This window comes from Colletotrichum orchidophilum, assembly GCF_001831195.1.
Source record: "Colletotrichum orchidophilum strain IMI 309357 chromosome Unknown Scaffold_39.1, whole genome shotgun sequence".
NCBI lineage: Eukaryota > Fungi > Ascomycota > Sordariomycetes > Glomerellales > Glomerellaceae > Colletotrichum > Colletotrichum orchidophilum.
In genome coordinates, this window is record NW_019172995.1 from 1 (window position 1) to 20,811 (window position 20,811).

General features: G+C 54.4%; 7 protein-coding genes across 7 annotated transcripts; 2 read left to right on the plus strand and 5 right to left on the minus strand.

The window, feature by feature from the left end:
• Positions 1-1,931: 1,931 nt before the first annotated feature.
• On the minus strand, positions 1,932-2,851 carry CORC01_05549 (uncharacterized protein; the record flags this gene model as incomplete). The annotated part of the gene is made up of 2 exons (XM_022617192.1): positions 1,932-2,349; positions 2,412-2,851. 2 exons carry the CDS (start codon positions 2,849-2,851, stop codon positions 1,932-1,934), a joined length of 858 nt encoding a protein of 285 aa, XP_022476206.1.
• Positions 2,852-3,645: 794 nt separating this feature from the next.
• On the minus strand, positions 3,646-3,771 carry CORC01_05550 (uncharacterized protein; the record flags this gene model as incomplete). The annotated part of the gene is made up of 1 exon (XM_022617193.1): positions 3,646-3,771. One exon carries the CDS (start codon positions 3,769-3,771, stop codon positions 3,646-3,648), a length of 126 nt encoding a protein of 41 aa, XP_022476207.1.
• Positions 3,772-6,808: 3,037 nt separating this feature from the next.
• On the minus strand, positions 6,809-8,892 carry CORC01_05551 (Not1 domain-containing protein; the record flags this gene model as incomplete). Its single annotated transcript, XM_022617194.1, has 4 exons — positions 6,809-6,869; positions 6,927-7,437; positions 7,490-8,576; positions 8,638-8,892. 4 exons carry the CDS (start codon positions 8,890-8,892, stop codon positions 6,809-6,811), a joined length of 1,914 nt encoding a protein of 637 aa, XP_022476208.1.
• Positions 8,893-10,059: 1,167 nt separating this feature from the next.
• On the plus strand, positions 10,060-10,688 carry CORC01_05552 (uncharacterized protein; the record flags this gene model as incomplete). The annotated part of the gene is made up of 4 exons (XM_022617195.1): positions 10,060-10,236; positions 10,291-10,333; positions 10,398-10,588; positions 10,647-10,688. Coding segments are annotated over 4 exons (453 nt in total), but the record flags the coding sequence as incomplete, so codon positions are not given.
• Positions 10,689-11,505: 817 nt separating this feature from the next.
• Positions 11,506-12,690, plus strand: CORC01_05553 (cyclophilin type peptidyl-prolyl cis-trans isomerase/CLD; the record flags this gene model as incomplete). Its single annotated transcript, XM_022617196.1, has 2 exons — positions 11,506-11,869; positions 11,930-12,690. 2 exons carry the CDS (start codon positions 11,506-11,508, stop codon positions 12,688-12,690), a joined length of 1,125 nt encoding a protein of 374 aa, XP_022476210.1.
• An 849-nt stretch (positions 12,691-13,539) lies between these two features.
• Positions 13,540-17,349, minus strand: CORC01_05554 (GTPase-activator protein for Ras-like GTPase; the record flags this gene model as incomplete). The annotated part of the gene is made up of 1 exon (XM_022617197.1): positions 13,540-17,349. The coding sequence occupies one exon, from the start codon at positions 17,347-17,349 to the stop codon at positions 13,540-13,542; it is 3,810 nt and encodes a 1,269-aa protein (XP_022476211.1).
• A 2,695-nt stretch (positions 17,350-20,044) lies between these two features.
• Positions 20,045-20,479, minus strand: CORC01_05555 (uncharacterized protein; the record flags this gene model as incomplete). The annotated part of the gene is made up of 1 exon (XM_022617198.1): positions 20,045-20,479. The coding sequence occupies one exon, from the start codon at positions 20,477-20,479 to the stop codon at positions 20,045-20,047; it is 435 nt and encodes a 144-aa protein (XP_022476212.1).
• Positions 20,480-20,811: the final 332 nt, after the last annotated feature.

Consider the following 20,811-nt stretch of genomic DNA (forward strand, 5'->3'; position numbering starts at 1 on the left):
CACCGTCAGCGTATGTACGGTAATCTGTCGATTCTAAGCCACCACCACCCCACCCCCCCCCCCCTCCCCCCTCCCACACCCCCCCCCCCCCCCCCCCCCCCCCCACCCCCCCCCCCCCCCCCCCCCCCCCCCCCCCCCCCCCCCCCCCCCCCCCCCCCCCCCCCCCCCCCCCCCCCCCCCCCCACCCCCCCCCCCCCCCCCCCCCCCCCCCCCACCCCCCCCACCCCCCCCCCCCCCCCCCCCCCCCCCCCCCCACCCCAAAAAAAAAAAAAAAAAAAAAGCACCGAGAAAGCCCTGCCCATCATCATCATCACCCGTTCCCACAAGGCTGTCTCGGTGACACGGTGTCACCATACAGAACCACGGATACCCAGAAGCCTCGTTTCACCACATCCTTCTTCGTCGTCCTCATCCCCGTCCTCCACTCCCCCCCCTCCCACCATAACGCCGTCTGCTCACCTTACCTTACCCTAAGCTACCGTTCGATTCGGCAGGATGGTCAAGATAAAGCTCGCCACGGCACAGTCGTGTAGCTTCCTTCCGCGCAACAAAAAGCTTTCTTCCGTCATCCTAAGCGAGGACCTCTGTAGGGTGGGCTCATCTGATGTGCTTAGCTTCCCGCTCCCGTCAGCCGCGGGATGCAGATGCATTTCCAAATGGGGTATCTTTGTCTTCTCGTCTTGTTTCTGCCTTTCCTCGGTGATCAAGTCTTCGTGTTCCTTTCGCCGAATCGTTATCGTCGTATAGTGTAGTTTGTCGTAATGGTCATCGTAGTCCGTCCCCCCCTCTTCCTCCAAAAAAAAGTAAGCTGTCGTCCGCATCCATCCGGTTCGATACCTCTCCCCATCCGATCAGCCCAGTAAGGCCCCGTGCCGCAATGCGAGGAGACCGAGATGCCCGCCCCATATTAACCATTACAACCACCTCTCATCGTCCCGAATATGCCTTGCGCCACACCTGCAAGCTGCCCCAATCATCGTATCAATCCATTCTCTCGTTCCCATCCCCCCAGTCCCAAGACAATTGAGCCATAACAAGACTGGAAAAATAGACACAGCCCCACTGCCATGCAGAAAACATAGGGAAAGCGTCTCGCGACGCACAGCCTGTCTATCGATCACCACACACCTTGTGGTAACACACCATGACCACTAAGACGGCTAGGCCCAACCACCCTTGCATCCCCCGGCCATGTGTTCCCTGGTTGCCCTTTCTTTTTTTGCCCATACAGAAGAGCGAATGGCTAGCCAAGTGAGCAAAAGGTTCCCAGGGCCCAACATCGTCAGATGTGCAGTGGCCAAAGCCACACAGCCTGCATAGACTTCTTCTCGAAGGCTTCCCACTCGGGTAAAGCCCGTCGTCGAACAACACCTCTTCCGCGAACTTCACACCCTGCCGCTCCACATGACCGCCTGGGACTATGCAGTCTATGCCCAATAGTATCTAGACTCAGCAGGCAACATCATGGCCTGGCGACCTTAGGACGGACTGACTTCGCTGCGACTTTTGCTGGCCGCCAGTTCCAAAGGAGAAAATGAGCTGCAACAAGGCCGAGTCGTCCCGACGTGATTGGTCATGCAACCCGACCCTCTGGTTGCCAACGTCATAAGCTTGTGTTGCCTCAGCCGCACTCTTGTCAGTGGACCAGACCAAAAAGAGAGAGAGAGAGAGAGAGAAAGAGAGACAGATGTGTTGCCGGGTCGCTAGCAGCCAGCATGTCGTGTCAGGCGACGGCCCTGGCTCCTGTGCTCCGAACCTGGCTTCGTTTCGCCGTAAATGTTTACCGCCGTGTTCCTGTGGGGAAAAGGCAACCGGGGCGTCGTTGTCCAAGCTCCTGCAGGTGCGTCTTCACCTCTAGGCATCAGCTTTACCTGTGGCCCAATGGTGATGGTGATCCGCCTCCGACGATGGGGCAGTGCTAACGATGACCCTCAATGCCAACCTCGCGCACGCTTGCGTTTGTCTTCACACGGGTTTTTGCATTTGGGACAGACGTGGTCCGGATACGAATTCACATCAACCCTTATCAAGCACTTTGAGCACCGCCACCATCGCGACGAGAGATTGCGTCCTTGGAGCCAGCTGTCGTCCACGTGGGTACCCCGCTTGAAGATGTCTTCGTTGTGATAGTCTCGCAAATGGTCTCTGAAGTGGTCCCGTCGTCCGAACGGCTCGCTCCTCCGCGAACACTTTGGATAATCGCACTTGTGAGCTTCCTTCTTGGCCGGGTCCTGGTGGACTTGTCTATAGTGTCTCTCGAGGTCCGCCTTGCGCTTGAACGGGTTTGCCGTGCATCCCGCCTCCAGGCAGGGGAATTTGTAGTCCACGACTTCCTGCTGCTCTTGACCCCTGTGCATAGCATTATTAGCATCGCTTGAGGATCTCTGTCAGAGGCCTCCGCATTGACTGACCCTTGATGTGGTATCACTGTTGGATACTGCCCTGCAGGAACATATCGTGGTTTCATCTGCCAGTAACCTCCGTCTTCGGTGGGAACGTAGTCATATTGCGACCAGTCAACGTTTCCGTAGTAGGATTCAGACGCTTGTTGTGTCGACGAAGACGCAGTGCTCGCATATTCGTCCGCGTAGTATCCTCCATAGCTTTCGTCGTAGCCATCGCCATAGTCACCTGTAGGAGAGTGGCCCATGTTGTGCGAATATGAGTATGACATACCAGGCGAAGAGCCGTATGAAGATGGTGTGAGAGGCCCTCGGGAACTGATGTCGGAGGGCTGACGAGCCAGTTCCGGTGCCTCTAGAAACGTGGGGGAGTCAAGGTAGTCTCCTGCCGACACTGGGGACGTTGCGTTAACTTGATAGCTTGCTCCGCGGTAGTAGTGGCTGTCCATCGTTTCTGACTTTACAAGTGAAATTGTCGTGCTGTCTAAACCGTTTGTATCCCGGCTTCTGGATAGCATTTCAGTAAGGGAAGGGTGGCCTAGTAAGGTTGGGAGGGGGGATATAATAGTTAAGGAAAGGAGAGTAAGCAGTAACGAGGACTGCTGGGAGCCACGAAAATGTATCAACTTACATTAATACGATGCCACTGTCAGACTTGTTAGGGGAGTCTGGTTTCGGAGAGTCAAAAACGTGGCTCACACGCAAATTCCCATGGAAATAAGGTAGCTTAGACTGTGGGTAAGTAGAGAATACAGGGAAGATTTCTCCTCGCCGTGGGGTTTATAGTCCAGAAAGCCAGAAAGGAGTGGAAACCTGTTCATCAACAGGGCGTGTGCTCGCAAAGTGCAATATTAAACAGAGATGGATTACGAGCACATGGAAGGTTTGTTGTAGTGATTCCCAGTCTACGAGCTCACGAATTGGAGGGGGAAGTGGGCGGTTCAAGTATTAGCGGGACAAGGCCTATTCAAGTTTCACCGCCTTGGAGCTGGAAGGAATACAGGTGGCAGCGATACGTCAAGCGGCACGGATACACGAGCAGGCGATAGAATGGGGCCATGGCAGCCCACCAGCACAAGGCTTCACCTCCGTAAGACGGCCTTGGCCATGGGGAGCCTCCAAAGAGCGGGCATATCAAATGTCGCAAAAGCTACATCAGCCCCCGGCCCATTGCCGCGAAGGGTGAAGATGGGATAGAGTTGTCTTGGCCGTACGGCGCGAAGCGAGGAAACAACTGCAAGTGCTAGGGTTTCCCCACCAACTTGGATGTCTGATCGAGTGAGAGGCGGTCCTCGGTGAGTAAAATGCTTCTAGAAGGGGGCTTAGAAGTCGCCAGCCACCAAGTCGATGGATTCATGCGAGAAGCCATGCATAACTAGTGACTTGGTCTGAATACAAACTGGCAAGATTCAAGATCAGGTCAGCCCAAGACCCGCCAGATATTCCCATGACGATGTGCCCACCTATCACTCGACAGGGCTGGCGGAAGGGTGGTTGAAGTGCGCGGTGCAGTCGAGGGGGCCTCAAAGACCGTTGACATTGAAATCCGAAGGGGGGACCAGTTCCGGCTGGGCAGTCAGCTCTGAGTTACCCTGAGTATTTTTGGGCCGACTTCATTGGCAAAGGTACTGGCGACCCAAGACATGTCTAGCAGACCCAAAAGATAAACCGGGGCAGGGAAAGGCCCCATTACGGAAATGTTTCTGGTGGTCGGTTTGTACGGCACGGCAGGGTCAAGGTCACTCAACCCGGAGTTGGGGACTCGAGGTGTCGAGGTACCGCGTCTAGTGCAGGGCCGGACAAGGGGTTCGAAAAAGAGCCAGTTAGCTATGAGACCGAAGAGTGCGAGGTGAATCATGACACGGCGAGGGATTGGCGCTCTCAGAGGCATGGCGAATGGATGGTGGCAATTAGGGCGTTGTAGGGCTCGGGCTCGGGGTGGACTTGGCAGGACGCGATGCGGCTGTCGAGATGGACTGAAGATCGGAATCGCGGAGGAGAGGCTTGACTGGTAGAATATCTCGTTGCCTGGCCCCGCACTGCCACACTAGCGTGCGCGTGAACGCTTGCAGTCCCAGTCCTTGCTGCTGTGCAGGGTCCAAATGCTAGGTAGAGTGGAATCAGCCAAGGAACTATGGTGCCGCAAATCATGAAGCCCTCACTGGTCCAATCGTAACCGGATAGATGAGGCCATAGTAAGCCTCGGAGGGGGTTTTGGATTCCAATGGGGTCTCTGATACAGGACCGTCTCTCTGCCCAGCGAAGCGATTCCCCTCTGGGGCAGGCATTGGGTACGGAGCACCGTTGTACCTCGGTTGCTTCCATGAGAGCTGCTGCGATGGATGGATTGTGTGGTGCTGCGCAGCGTAGTTGCAGTGCAACCATTGTCACGTCAAGGTACTGGATTTCATCGGGGGCCAACCCGCTGGATCCGCCGCAAAGCTGCATGTCGCCCACCGGAAAAGCCTGGAACCCAGAATGATTGATGAGTGAGGGCCAACCGGTTCCGGGTTGATTCGAGATCCGATGTCTTGTCTCCTCGGACAGGTTGCCCCCTCTGAGCGCCCGCCGACCCGGGATGGGGGTGGGTAGCACAGGCGGTGACAGTCATGGTGACTGTGGAAGATGATGGAGATTTGGTTTTTCGCGCAATCGACACCTAGCTGAAAGGTCAGGTGTCTTTGGCAACATAGGTAGGTGCCCTGCTTCCAGGCTTTAGAGGAACCATGTAGGGGGATAGCGCGGGCGGGCTTCATGTCCGGCTGACGGTCGATGCAGGTTTGGTTCGGTGAAGCAAGTCAGAGAGGAGACGAAAGGGTGTCTTTTTTTGTCCGGCCGTTGTAACTCAGTGTCTGTTGGATCTTCAAAAAGGCGCATATCGAGTGGTAGCAGGGTCCATTTCGATGGGCCCTCTGTTCGGACGAGCCATTTTCTGGCGTAACAAAACACAAAGGCCTGGGTACGCGATACCGTTGGAAGGTTGAGAATGTCGACAAGTGGGTTCCTTCCGACGAGTTGGAGGGTTCTACGAGCCCCGTGGGTGGCCAGAAGGGAGTCAAGGCAAGGTGGTGAACTGAATAAACCGCACTGCCAAAACGGGCCTTCGTTACGTTTCCTGGGTCCTACCTACCCTTGACACTCGACTGGGTTCACGGTTGCTAGCTGGGAAGGAGGCAACTTAGCTGGTCCGCGATGCGCCCGGGGGAAAGGCAAAGTGGGCCCTGACAGCCTTCTAGAAGTCTTCCATTGCTTGTGCAAGGCCCTGTTCATGTCGGGTGGTGGTGATGCATGATGAACGCCCCACTAACCTTACCTTCTTCTCACGTTCCACAATGGTGACTATCTCCGAGTCTCGACACGCTCTGGATAAGAGGTACACCGTACCTGTACCGCGCCTGTACCTACCTTACCCTTCACACCTGGTCAGCCAGGCACTGGCAAGTCCACCACATGAGAGACTGCCTTCTTGCCGCCGATAACTCTCATACGTCGTCGCTCTTCCCTGCACCTACATCTGTCGACGGGACGCTTCAACACCACTGGCTGCCCTTACTGGCCCTGACCCGTCCAGTCATTTCGCTTCAACATTGACGCGCCTCATACCTCCTGGCCGTCTTCGCCCGGTTTGTGATAAGAGAAGTGGCGGAGTGGTTTATTGCCGCACATTGATGCTTTGCGCTGATCGGAAAGCTTGATTGCAACCCTCCTGAGCTCCGGGCTTCGTCATTGTCGCCTCAGCCCTGGCGTTGTGTTGGCCATTCGGAACGCCCACCGGCACATCCATAAACCCAATTCGTTCTGGGTCAGAAATGACTTGGAGAATCGCGGGGGATATTCGCTAACCGACCCGCAGGCGGCTATCATTTGTGTCACGCAGAGACGGAGACGGATCCACACGGGGCAACTGTCGGGGTGGCCGGATGTCGTCTCTCAACTTTTCTCGGCCGACCCTGGATCCGGGGCGCCGGGATGCAAGCCGTCATCGACTTAGGTTCCCCAGCTCTCGCACCGTCCAGCAGTTGGACAGGCCATGCCCGACAGGGCCCAGGACACGCTGCACCTACCGGGATCTTATTTTTCCTTGAAGTCGACCGCCGATAACAGGGTTCGACATATCATGACAGGGCATGCGGCCTTAGCGATGCCGAAAGTGCTCAATTAATGGTCACGCGCATCGCGAAGGGGCTGTCTTATGTGCAAATGCCGAATTGAGGCGGCCAGTAGCCTCCCCTTTTCATAGCCAGTCAATGGTCAGTGTACTTCAACAAAGATGAGCCAGATAGACCTTGGCTGTATGTTTCCGCAAAATGAGGCAACGCCGTTCCTCCCCATACCGATGGTTCGAGGCCCCCCGTCCCAATCCGAGGCTCCGCCTGGCATGAAACCCTGTGAACCTTGCTGCCTATTCATACATCGTCCTCAAGGAATTTGTACGCGAACTTGAAATCCGCCTTTCTACGGTTCATCCTGCCCGTCGTGTTAGCTAAATTACCTCATTCTCGCCTCTTTATGTAGATAACTTACCATGTGCTCTCATAGTCGAAGAAGCGGTATGTACCCTGCTCAAATTCCTCGGTGATGTTCTTTGGCTCTTCGTGACGCTGAAACCAGGTTTGGTATTGCTTGTGAAACCGCCAGCTCTGGTCCTTCAAGGCCTTGGCGGCAAGATATTGCTGAGGCGTGCCTTGCTTATAGTAGAAGACGTAGAAGAGCGTGTCCGGGTCGATGCGGGAGTAGAGCCGCGGGTCATCAAATAACGGAAGTGGCTCCTGAGGAAAGCCGACGCCGGTAGACGTCAAACGCAGATCGGGACGATACGTTCTAGGGACGTCCGCATCCATGATGTCGGGGCACGTGGCCTGACTTGTCTGGAGCATGCGCTGCGTGGATGGCGAAGAGAAAGCCGCCGGGCGCTTACGGGAAGCTTCGAAAGACTCGACGAGGTCTTGCAAGGATGACGGGAGGTGATATATGGACTCTTCCTCCTCCTCTGCTGTAGGCTTGACCCCGTTCGTGGCACCGTTTGTTTGAGATACTAGAGAACATTAGTAAACCATGCTACTAGCCATGTTGTCGAACAGACTTACCTTTGGCTGCCCCTGAGGCACTCGCCGCAGCCTGCTCCTTCTTCGCACGCTTTTCTGTCTTGGTAGGGGCTGAGACAGCCTTTGCGCTTGTGCTTGTGCTTGTGCTTGTACTTGCGCTTGCGCTTGCGCCTGCGATTGGTGGTTCGCTTGTAATTGTTGAGGGTACTGGTGGCTGCTTGGGTTCGGACTCCTTTACTGCGACAGGATGTGCTGAGGTCGTCGCAGGTGAGCTTGTTGCGCTGGTTTTTGCCTGCGTACCTGGCGTATTGGAAGTGACTGGTGTTGCGCCTGGTGGAGGAGGCAAGGGAGAGATGCCGATCTTGTCTGACGCTGCCGCCGCCGCCGCCGCAGATGCATACTTGAGGCCTTCCGCAGGTCTTGCGGGAGCCACCGCTGGCTTCATCGTCGGACCAGTTGCTGCGCCATTGCCAATAATAGTCGGCATATGCAAGGTGGCGAGCGCAGGCAATGGAGACTTGTTCTGTGAGCTGGACCTGCGTCCTGAAGCAGATGCCTCTGCCACAGCCTTGGGTTTCGGGGGAGCTTTGATGATTTCTGGTTCCGGTGTCGGTTCCTCCGCTATTGACTGAGCGTCTTGCGATGAGCCCTTGTCGCCATCTTGGGGTATGCCGAATGCGCCCTCCTCCTCGTCCAGGGCGAGCTCTTCGTACATCTCCTCGTCCTCGACGAAGTCGTCATTCATGCCATCCGAGACATAATATCGAATGGTCTCTTCGAGGTCGGTGACCTGATCCGTGTCGACTCCGCCATTCTCTAAAGATCTTCGAATAAGCTCTAATTTGCCTTGATGCCACTTATGACGTTCGATGATGCGCTCAATCTCAGCCATTCGTTCCGCCTTTGCGGTTTGGCTCTTGCCCTTCTTCATCGTTGCTTGTATCGCTTCGGCCTCAGCTTCCAGGGTTTCGATTTGTTGTTCCAGCTCGTCAACCATGTTATTTAGGAAGTCGCTTGCCTCCGCTTTTGCCTGTTCTTGGGGATCGAGCTTGGCAGAAGAGGCTAACCCTTCCTTGGAGTATGCCTTGGTCTTCATAGCCTTCTCGACGGCCTTGAACTTTTCCATTTGCTGCGAGGGGGGTTAGCGGGACCGCGGGGGAGAGCTGCGACCGGGGAGGCGGTAGACCAACCGTTTCGATCAACCTTCGATGCTCCAGCAAAGGAGACTTGTCCTTGATGTCGTTGCTTGCTGCCCATGTCTTGATCTGATCGCGAAGTCTCTGGAGTTTCTTGATTTCGCGCTTGAGGTTGTCCTCCAGCTTCTCTTTTTGGGAGATATTGTTGGACTGCTCAATCTTTTCGTAAATGGCCTCGAATTCAGCGACGCCTTCTGCCACTTTTTTGAAGCACTTGTCGACTTCTTGTTGGAGTTTGCGTGCCGCCATCTTGTCGGGTTGCGTGTGGCAGAGATGAAAATGCTGAGCCTAATTACGTGTCTCGATACCGACGGGTTGGGTTTGTCGGTTGTGTCAGGTGTGTCGTGATTGACGCTGGTTTTCAGTGAGTCGTGCTCGTGTCGCAGGCGGCCGTCGAAGGGTTGATGGGCGCGATATGGGTGGATGTTTTGGGGGGGTTGTCCCTCGCGTTACGACTGGTACGCCGTGTCGACAGGCGTTCGTTGGTTGCGCAATGCAGGTTTGCTTGCCGGGAGTGAGGCGTTTGATGGGATGAGGATGCGCGCATGTAGAAGACAAAGCTGGATCGAGGATGCTGTTCGGGAGGTGAAGGTCATGGGTACCGCAAAGGCGATAGAAGGTAGAATATGGAAGAGGTTGTAGAGAGGGAGTATCAGAGCCAAAAAGAGGTCTGTGTAGAAATTAAATCCGTAGATGACCTAATATATATTTTCTTATTCATTATAGCCCGTTAAAGAATTGAAGTAGCGCTATTGAGAGTGTATGAGAGCATATGAAGTGAGTACATGTTTTGAAATGCTTATCTGGATGAAGTTTAAGCTACTTTCACGTCGTCACTGAGGATGACACGGACCACTGCTGAGCCCAGCCTTGCCAGCTGCCATTTTCCGTCGTGTTCAGATATGCGAGACCGGCCACTCTCTGAGATATCGGTAATTGAAATCAGGGAAGGCTATGTGCTAAGGGCATCGGTTCTGCCCTGAGCCCAAGGTTTTCAAGCAGTATCGTGGGACCTGTAGCGCTTGAAGCTTGCCAAGCCGGTTACGGATCGGGTTGATTGCCTCCCTTCCGTGTAGTTTGCTGCCGGTTTGTCTGTATGCTCCCGACGCACTCGACTTGTGGCTTACACCTCCCCAGGCAATACAGACACCTTAGCGCTTTTTAGCTGCTCCGTTTGTGGTTTGACTTCACTCTCCTCCGCGTAACGGTGTCGGAGGGATCCACGTCCCGGTCTATCAATCGCGTTTGAAGAGCTCAGCCCCGACACCAGTTTTGCTATTCTCGGTACCTCATCTTCCGGTCATTCTTGTGCGTCGGCTCTAACATAGGCAGTGGTACCGTCAAAATGAAAGGTTCGGCTGCTCTCTTTTTCCTGCGTTCATGTATGGTGATGCAAGGTTCTGATTTCTCCTAGCCATCGTGCAGCGGGTACTCTCCGGATCAGTGACGGTGGACAACGAGGTGATTTCCTCCATCGGAAAGGGACTGCTTGTCCTTGCTGCTGTCGCCCCCGACGATACAGAGAAAGATGCCGAGAGCCTTGCAAACAAGGTGCTGAAGCTGAAAATGTGGGACGACGATGCCGGCGCAAGGGTGCGCTTGAACTGATCCTGACCATTCCAATACCTCCAACTAATCTTGTCTCAGTGGAGGAAGACTGTCCCGGATATTGACGGAGAAATCCTCTGCGGTATGTAGGCTGCCGTGCTGGGTTCCCGACTGGCCCTCCCAAATATAACTGACAAACCTCACAGTGTCTCAATTCACACTTTTCGCCAAGATCGTCAAGAACAAACCGGATTTCCGCCTCAGCGCAGGCGCCGAAGACGCCAAGAGGCTCTATCATTACTTCTTGCAAAAGTTGCAGGATAACTACGCCGCCGATAAAGTCAAGGACGGTCGCTTTCAGGCTATGATGGCCGTGGCTTCCGTCAACGATGGACCGGTTTGTGCCCTCTGAAGCCAACCATCACTGGTGATTCTGTGCTGATTCGAATCTCCAGGTTACATTTGAGCTGAACACAGAGTCGTCTCCGAAGCCTTGAATTTCCCTAGAGCCTTCTGAATACCACATTCCATACCCTAATAACTGCCATTGGTGTACGTCGGGAATTGGCATGAACGGAATTGCTCTATAAATGATGAATGTAATTTGAAAACTGTCTATAAGACGCTTCGAGGCGATAGCACACAGAAAATGACCTGCCCGACGGTCTGTTGTGGCCTAAGATAGATCTATATATTGGCAGTTCCTTGCCTACGACATAGAATACTGCACGTAGAGGCGGCTGCGATGGGCAAGCTGTCCTTGATTATGATTCAGAACGCAGGCAGTTCAGACATTGCAGCTCAGTTGCATCAAGACAGGAAGTCAACCACTCGCTGCCTGCTCCAGCTGTATCCATAGGTACTTCTGAGAAAAGAGACATTGGTAAAATAGCACCCTTTGATTGGCCCATTTGAAAAAGTTGTTGCTCCTTCCCGACGAAGCATGCAAGCATTAGGATGCAGCGGACTGCCCCGCGCACAGGCGTCAGAGCTACCAGAAAGTTCCATCGTACCTCCCCCACCTTCCAGGTGAGCTATGTGCTAGAGCATTTATCGTTCACCTCCACCACCAGAGTCCCCAAGATCAAGTCCCTAGGCGTATCCTCGACTCAATCTTGTCAGCAATACTTCCCACGTCCAAGCTGTATCGAATACAGCTTCTTGCGAGCGTCTATCCCGCCGTTTTCCACAGCTTTCTAACCTCCAGACATTCTTCTGCGGCGACGACACCTACCCCGCATTTCTCGATTGAGCACAGAGTCCCAGCCTGATCAACTTCAAGGAGCTCAATTTGCACTTCAGAACCCAGTCACAATGGCCACCGAGGGGACCGAGAATAAGTCGGCGCGCTCTCGCGTGTTCTTTGATATTACAGTCGGCGGTAAGTCCGCAGGCCGTATTACCATGGAGCTCTATAACGACCTCGTCCCGAAGACGGCCGAGAACTTCCGCTGCCTCTGCACTGGCGAGAAGGGTCTGGGCAAGTCCGGCAAGGCCCTGCACTACAAGGGCTCCATCTTCCACCGCGTCATCAAGCAATTCATGATCCAGGGCGGTGATTTCACCGAAGGCAATGGCACAGGCGGCGAGTCCATCTACGGCGCGAAGTTCGAAGACGAGGCTTTCCCTAAGAAGCACGACCGTCCTTTCCTCCTGTCCATGGCCAATGCAGGACCCAGTAAGTAGCTATGCGACGACTTGGATTGGAGAGCCTTCTCACTGATGGTGCTGCGTACAGACACCAACGGCTCCCAGTTCTTCCTGACCACCGTCCCGACGCCCCACCTCGACAACAAGCACGTCGTCTTTGGCGAAGTCCTCAACGGCAAGTCCGTTGTCCGCCAGATCGAGAACCTCCAGACCGAGTCGGGTGATAAGCCCCTTAAAGACGCCGTCATTGCAGACTGTGGCGAACTTACTGGGGACGCTGCCCTCGCAGCTGACGTCAAGGCTCCTGACGCCATGGGCGACACCTACGAGGACTTCCCCGAGGATTGTGCGACCCCGCCCGATGCTCAGGAGGTCATCAAGATTGCTACCGCCTGCAAGGAATATGGCAACAAGGCCTTCAAGGCCGGCGACTTCAACCTCGGCCTTGAGAAATACCAAAAGGGTCTGCGCTACCTCAACGAGGAGCCTGACTTGGAGAAGGAGCCCGCTTCTACCAAGACGGAACTACAGGCCCTCCGCTTCACTCTCAACAACAACTCAGCCCTGCTCAATATTAAGCTCGAGTCCTGGGATGATGCTGCGAAGACTGCTACGTACGCCCTCGATGTTTCCGGAACCAAGGACACCGACCGCGCCAAGGCTCTCTACCGCCGCGGTTTCGCCAATGTTCGGCTCAAGGATGAGGAGAATGCTGTAAAGGATCTCGAAGAGGCGCACAAGCTCGTGCCGGATGATAAGGTCATTCTCCACGAGCTCAATGCCGTCAAGCAGAAGGCGGCAGCCCGTGCGGCCAAGGAGAAGGCGGCTTACAAGAAGTTCTTCCAATAAATGGAACCAGTCAGCAAGAGCCCAGCACGTACCGTATCGGGCATCAGAAAATCTTGCAAAGGCGCTGTGATGCTGTGATGTTGTGACAGCACGAGGCAGGTGCAGAAAGAAGACAGGTGGATGACGATTCTATGATCTGGGCGACTAAAAACAAGGGGAATCTCTTAATTCATTGAAACGATAGGGCGTACAGAGAAGCAGGCACTGGAAAACACAGAAAATTCACGGGTAGATACCGCGACTGAAAGTTCAATATCATTATATTATACACATTGCTCGTGTCGTTTTGTTCCAAGGGAAAAATGATACATGCTGTGACGAGTCTTGCGGGGTGAGTCTGAGGTAAGACACGTAAATGCTAGTCATGATATGTCTGGGTATATTCATTCGTGGCCCATGTTGCGACGGCTACCTACCCTACAACCAACTCGGAGAATTGGCGAGGGAAAGAAGACGAACATGGGGTGGGTTGGCAGAAAGGAAAACGAAAAAAAAAAAGACAAATAGGGCCGACCCCCTCCAACCAAATGCCTCAATATGTGGAAAGGAAACCTTGCAAGCAGGCTCCGTTGTTGAACATTTCAAATGGAGAAACGCCAGAGGTAGTTCAGTCGATCCTTGCCCACCCAATCCTGCCTTCGATTCCAGCGCAGGTAAAAGTAATGCAGTAGTGCCCCTCCCGCACGCTTCTCGACGCTCCAAGCTGGGCGTATCCAGATATCCTCCTCATCGTAAGAATGCAAAGACTTTGTTTCGTCATTCAGCCATTGACTTTTTTTGGGTTTGATCCGTGTTCGTATGTGTTCAAGTAGTTGTAGACAAAGAAAAGTAGAGGGGAAGGGAGCTTTATCAATAACCAGTGTTCCAGGATCGGTCGATGTTTTTGCCTCGCGTCGTCGACGGAGACGACTCGGGCGAGTCACTCCGCGCGAATGGCTTCATAATGCCAGACAGAATCTGGCGAGTAGCCCTGCCATTCCGCTTGAGCGTAGCTAGATGCGAAGACGCGTGCTCTGAGTGTCCAGGAGCTTGCCGCAGGGAGTTGAAGTCTCGGCCACGGCGATGCTCACGGCTTCTTCGCGCAGGCACATCAATCAATACGTCGCTACCAGCAGACCCAGGAGGCTGGTAATTGTCTTGGTCAAGCCAAACTGTGGAGGTATTCACTGAGGTCGGTTCTGAGTGGTTGTTGTGATGCGTGGAAAGGCTCATGGAATCCAAAATGGCGGAGTTGTGGTCCATTGCGTCGGCGAAATCGGATGCAGGAAGAGATGCAGTCTCTTGAGAAGAGCCATCCATCTTCGAGTAGCACAACTCTGCGCGCTCCTGCAGGACCAAGCACATCTCATTGAAAATGAGAATGTCGTCCTCGCCGCCTACAGGTTTGATGAACTCGCCATTCCCGATAGGGTTGGCCTCGGTCCACATCTTGACAAGTGCCGCGAAATTACGAGCGTGGTCGATCAAGTGAGGCAGTGCAGGGAAACCCTCTCGTGCCGTCGGCGTTAGCCGTCCAAGAATGGCAATGGGGGTTGAGTAGGATGGACCCAGAGCGACCTTGTTGCGTTCCACGGGAATGGCGCAGATCGTGTCGATATAGTCCTTGACGGATTGACGGTTAGAGCCCAGAAACTTGTTCATTGGCTCCATCCATTCTTCCTTCTTGCCAAACGTAGAAAGGTTGCCAAGGGCCTGGAGTGCCTTGGCGACCAATGTGAGGGTTCGCTGTGCCCGAGGTCTAGGGTGATCCCTCAACAGACCGAAGAGCTTGGGACTCAAAATCGCAGGGCAAATGAAGCGGAGGAACAAGAAGCCCGATACGCTTGTGTAAGTGACGGTCCGTAGCCAGTCGCCGTAGCGATCTTCAGCAACGGCTCGTACATATTTGAGGATTGACCGAAGCTCCGGTGGGCATTTCGTGGGCTCCTTGCAAATGCATTGCCAAACCTCCATTGTTAGCTGGATGAGTCGTGTCCAATGTTCCTGGATGTTTTCACCAGGTTTGAGCTTGCTCGGATCGACCTCGCAGTTCGGATTGGCCTCGTTGATCTCAAAGATTTTGGCTTGCAACATCTGCTCAAGATACTCCTTTCCTGAGCGCCTCATGTGAAACTCGAGAGCTTGCGTCAGCAGAGTGTTGCCTCGGAATAACAAATTGGCTTCTCCCGCAAGAGATTTACCCATATCGCGAAGAATCTGCTCTCTGTCACTCGATGACTCCATGGACTCATTTGACTTCAAGCGACTGCTGAATCGGTACTTCTTCATCTGGGTTTGGCTACCGCCAATACCATCAATCTCGTCTTCGACGAGTGTTTGCAACCATTCATTGGCATGACCTGACACTTGAAAGATATTCAGAAAAATTTCGGAAAGCCGACGCAGATTGCCAGGAAGGGCATCGGCGATCTGGGCAGTGAGACCGGTCGGAAAGCTATGAAGCAACGTTGATAGCGCCTGGTATTCTTTAGAATGGAGGACGACAAGCTCCTCATGATGAAGCTTCACGAGCATTGTGCCCGTTACTTGTTGTCGCTCGTCGTATATCTCAAGCCACCTCTCAAAATCTTTGCCGGGTTCAACGTGATCCAGGGGAATGTCGACAGAGCCGCAAAGAACTTCCGTCAAATTCCCAGTCTTGGGCAAGCCAAGTGATGCTTGAAGCTGGTGACTGAAACTTTCTAGGTTCCCATCCACTCTTTTCAGAATGATGGAGAGGAATGGCATAGTTGGCGGGAGATCCGAAAACTGGTAATCCTCTCGCCAGAAAGGATTTTTGGTTCCAGTCTTGATCGTCGATCGAGCGCGGACCTCGCCGTCCAGGATGACCTCCGCCAGATAGTTGCCTGTCAAAGGGTCCGCGTCTTTGGGCTGTCGGTCGATGAAGCCAACGTCGGGCGGACATGTCTTGGGTTTCAGTTTTGCCTCCGTCACCCGCAGACTTATTGTCTTTTCGATCCTGAATATCTCGCCAGAAAGCTCCGACTCCAAGTCCGTAACTTCCAAGGCTCCTTCTGCCGCAGGTGAATCTAGTCGGAATATGTCGGGTAGGGCGAAAGCTCGTAGAAGGACAAACCACACTTCGAACAAAAGACGGTTATCCAGGGCGATGTACACAGGACGGAATATGGATAGCTGTGTAGATATTGGGGAGTAGTGGGGAAAGATGCCAATGCAGTACTCCTCGTCCAAGACTGACCGGTTCAGCTGTTGAATAGCGCATCGAGATAATTGAGATAGCTCGACCACGGCTATGACAGCCTCGCCGTCCCTTGTTGTGAGCCGGACCTCCCCGTTTTCTTGAAGAAGTAGGGAAACTACCCGCCAAGAAGTAGTTGGCGACCTCAAATCTCGCGTGGAGGGTCTTTTGACAATGGCCCTCGGCGAATTTGCCAGCCCCTTATCCCAAAGCCTCACTTGCCCGACCTTGATGAACGCAGTCGTAGTCTTCGTACTTCCATTCTCAGAGCCACGCCTTCTAACTGCTGGACGCAGGGCGGTAGGCGCCGGACTCCGATTACTGTTCGAAAGCTTCACTTTCGGGGGCCGAAGTTGTTGCCAGCAGAGTAGGGCCGCAAGCCAAAGATCTCTTTCTTCCGCCAACAGTGGATGCAATAGAAGATCCAACGGGGGTTGGATGGGACATGAGACCTCCAGGCATCTTTTCCCGTCAGGTGTTGTGACTGGCGCCACTCGACATCCGCGGAGGTCGGAAATAAGGGGGATATGAAATGGTCCATCATGGCCCGAGTCGAACATCAAACTCCCCTTCTCTTCGTCCACATACGCGATACCAAGCTGCCAGGGACCTCGAGGATCAGCTTGGAACTCGATTTCGCCCCTCATACGCCCGGCCAGATTTTTCATCATAAGCAGAATGTTATTCGCATTTTCAGTCGGAACAGGAATAGGCAGGGAGTCAACGGACGGCGTTGAGCTTGTTGGCGGGGAAGTTGGCCGGGAAGATTGGCGCTTGATCAAACGTTTCGTTGACAACTTTTTTTCTTTCAAGCTATTTGCGACACCTAGGGGGATCTCCGAGTGTCGGGCGGGGATGACTGACGGAAACCCTAGGGACTCAATGGGAGGCGGTAGAGAGCGAGCGTCGTCGTACAAGGGCTGAGATCCGGAGGAAGAAAAAGACCCTACACGCTGTCGGCCCTCTCGAGAGGCAGCATTCATAAATTGCTGCCGTAGTGCGCCGTCCATGGTGTGTGTCCTAGGCCGAAAGCTACTTTGTTGCCTCAGAGGCGGGCTGGTCGAGTTGTTATCGTAACTACCACCATAAGTGTCGTTAAACACCATGCCCTGTCGTCTGGAGAAATCTCCCGGAATGGATCTCGGGGAGGTTTGAGGGGAGTTCGACGTGATGCCGCGGGGTATCTGCATAGGGGCAGTCGGATCGAAGACGGCGTTCGCGGACGGCGTTGGCGAGAGGTCCGGGTGATGGTACTCGGGTGTCACGGCGCGGATCGTGGGATTCGACGGATGGTTAGAGCGGAATGAGGTGCGTAGGTTGGAAATTGAGACGCGTTCCATGCCGCGAGACGACGAGTCTGCGGACAACGTCTGGTTCTGGGATTGCTGCCAGTCGTGGCGCGGCGTAACGTTGTGAACCCCGTTCTGGTAGGTTCGTCCATCCATTCCCGGTGGTGCCATGCTCATTCCATGGTTTGTCCACATTTGGGGTCCGCCCGCATCTGAGGTTTGGTGATTTTATGTGCGTCCCCGGAATTTGTCGTCTCTTCCAAAGCTGCACCTGAACGTCCCACCACGTCTTGTCTTCCGAAAACTAGCCAGCACGCCTCGCTGCCTCTTTCAAAGTTGACGGATGGCCGATTGGATTCTGCTTCCGAGAGTGATGTGTGTGCCACCACGCAACAGCAAGCATACTAGTTGCTGGGCGGTAAAACAGAAAATCGCAAGTCGGGTCTCACAGGTGGAAGTCGAGTCGCGAAGCCCGTTGGCCGGCAGTGACGCTGGAGGTGGACGACTTTCAGCTCCTGCAACGAGAAAAGTTGGTGCGCAGCAAAGTTGCTCCAACAGGAATTTCGGCGGGCTTCGCAATGCGACACGGAGCTGTGGCGACCAACTGATACGCCAGCCCTGGGCAAAGCAGGGCGACGGGCGAACGAGCGAGCGGGCAGAGACGCAGAAATGGATCAGCGGCGGGATGAGAGGTTGAGAGCGGGGGATTTCGGTGGTAGATCCACAGGTCCAAGGTGGGATGATGCAGGGTTGCAACGAAGAGCGGCCGTTTGAGCTCGGGGGCGACGACGGTGACAGTTCGGCTTCGTACGGTGTTTGCTGGGTGCTGTCAGAGTGGCAGAGGTGACGGATGGAAAGAAAGTTTCGTCCCAATGGAAGTGGCAGCAACGGGTGTCGGGAGGCGGCGACGGAAGCGGTAAAGAGGAGACGTCTAACGCGGGGGAGGGAGTTGGGGATGTCTGAGTGAGACGAGAACGGCGCGCGAAGACAAGAAGCGAGGAAAGTCGGCAATGGGGCGGAGAGGGACGCGGCGATGGTAAATGCAGCGATGGCGCTTTGAAAGGGGATCTAGTGGTACTAATTGCTCTTCTCCCTTTCTCTTCCTCTTTCCACTTCTTTTTTTTTTCACTCTTCGTCGTTTCGTTGCAAAATCTTGGGGACCCAGAACGGAGATGGAGCCGGGGAGCTAAGTATTATTGCTGATTATGTATTCGGCGAGGTGGAATCGATCATCAGGGATGTTGCTGCTTGTCCATGGACTTGGTCGGCCAGTGTGCTGCCACGGCTTGCATATTAAGGCTGCTTCAAGCTCCAGGGTAGAACAGGCAATCGGGCAGGGCCTGTGGAACCACGGAGGATCAGGGCAGGGAAGATGGCGAAGACTGGGGACGGGGCTAGTTGGCAAGCGAGATACCCAATGTCAGCGGAGGGAGGGTTCGGCCATGTGCTGGGAAAAGCAAGCGAGAAGACGGCATGGATGAGGGGGGTATGGAGAGAGAATTGGATGGCTGGGTGGAAGAGAAAGGGCAGATGAGGGTGATGTGTTGGAGGGAAGGGATCGAATTGGTGGGCAATGCCTGGAAGGCAAAGAAGTTTGCCTGCCGCTCGTAGACGAATCCAATGCTGCAATTTGTCGAGGGAGACTGAAGCCAAGGTGGCGGAAGAGGTATAGTAGTATTCGGGTTACAATGGAGGCCAGGGGTCGGTCTGTTGCAGTTGTTGCAATGGCTTGCGTGGAGGGTATAAGATGAGAGAGGACGAGGTGATATTTGCAACAACTGTTACGGAAGCAGGAATCCAGCCAGGCAAGGGGGGGACGGGGAGATATGCGCGATGGCAAAAGAGACAATGGGAACAAGCAATGGAGCAACAAGAGACGTGACTTACCGAGAGAGAGAGAGATAGCTGGTGTTGTCTTTGCGCGTCCGTCAATTCCGAGGAGGACGACGCCCTGGCAGGACACAGGAAGATGACGCTACCGGACCAGGTGCCACTACCAATAGGAACCCAACGGCGCTGCTGCAGGGCACGCAGATGCAACGAGACTATATCGAGCCAGCAAAGAGGTGGTGGTGGTAATGGTGGTGGCTGTCGGTGAGACAAGGCCCCATGGGTTCTTTCTTGCAGTTGCAGTTGTGCACCCCGGGCGAGAGGAGGGCCTGGAGAGGAGACGGAGGAGAGGAGAGGCAAGATATCGTCTGCAGGCTGCAGTCTGCAGTCCGCCGATGGGGGTTGGTTGGCCGAACGATCCGCCGGTGACTACGATAAGGCGCCGGTAGTTGGAGTGAAGCGGGCGGATTATCGGCAGGATGTCGTGTGATTCGTCAAGCGGAATGGGGGCAGTCGTGGTTGAATTGGCGATGTGAGGGAAGCAGAAAGAGTCTAAGGCAGGGTGGGCAAGAGGGAATAGGATGAAGACGGGACAGTGTTGTTGTACCTTAGGCGGTGCTGTGGTCAAACCAAGCAAGGCAGGAGCGTTGCTATAGCTGTTGCTACCTTATTTGCTGTTGCCCACTTGGAAGTCATTCGTGCCTGCTTGCTTGGTGCGTGCCGGTTGGTGCTTGCCGCTTGCCGCTTGCCTGCTGCTTGCTTCCCAACCTAAGGCAAGGTACCTTGCTGTTCCTATTTCCACTTGTACATGTTCCATTGTTTTGGGCAATGTCTTAGCACGCTCCGTACCTCGCCTTAAGCAGTAAAGTTCGACGGAAGGTACATGCATACTTTGGAACCCTCCTTGGATGTGCATATTAAGGGACGGCTACCGGTACTCCAAGGGACCAAGCCTGTTCGATGTCTGGCTTGGTGCTTGCCTACCTTCGTGCGCCAACTTCTTCATGTCTCTTGTCGGGCAGTCTTTCTTCTCGCATCACCATGCCACCACGTATCTGCGACCATGCATCATCTCGCGCTGGCTGAATGGCATCTTTGCGAACAAGGACAAGTCGACCTCCCTGCCTCGGCCGTGTCTCCCTGTCCGTTCCTCGACTCCAGATGCCCGCCTTCTCACTTCACTTTGGTCATTGTGGCCATCGACAGAGGCGCGTGACCTTGCATTGTGACGATAGCCTTGCTGCAAGACGTCGGAGACCAGACTGCGCCGAGCGTCGAGCTCAAGCGCAAGAAGCATAATTGGTTCAATCTCATCCCTTGAGGCGCGCGAGGCACGGACAGTGACGGTGAAGAGCATCAGGTGCCGCCCTTTCTGCTTTTGACCTTGCCCGGACTGACCGCTCAACGGTCCAAGATCCAAGGAACAAGCCGTGGCTGTTTGTGCTTGCTTTTCCCTCGACTGCGTTCGCATGTCTTGTCTTGAAGTTCTACGGCACCGTGCCTTGAGGCTTGCTCTGCGCAGAATACGGCGCATCAAGGATCATCCCAAGTTGCTTTTATACGGAAGCTCTCGGGCAGGGGAATGTGACGAAGCTCAATGGCCACGGGACTGGAACCGGTCCAAGTTGCCAATTAAAGGCAATCAGCGATTGAAGCCTTGGTGGCATTGACTTCATCCTTACCATGGCGGAAAGGAACCGGCCACCAACAAATGAGCCTCGACTTGAATCTTCTGGAACGTGGTCTGTCTACGAATGGGTGTGTTATTTTTGCTCGGTGGAGCATAATCAATGGGACGAACTA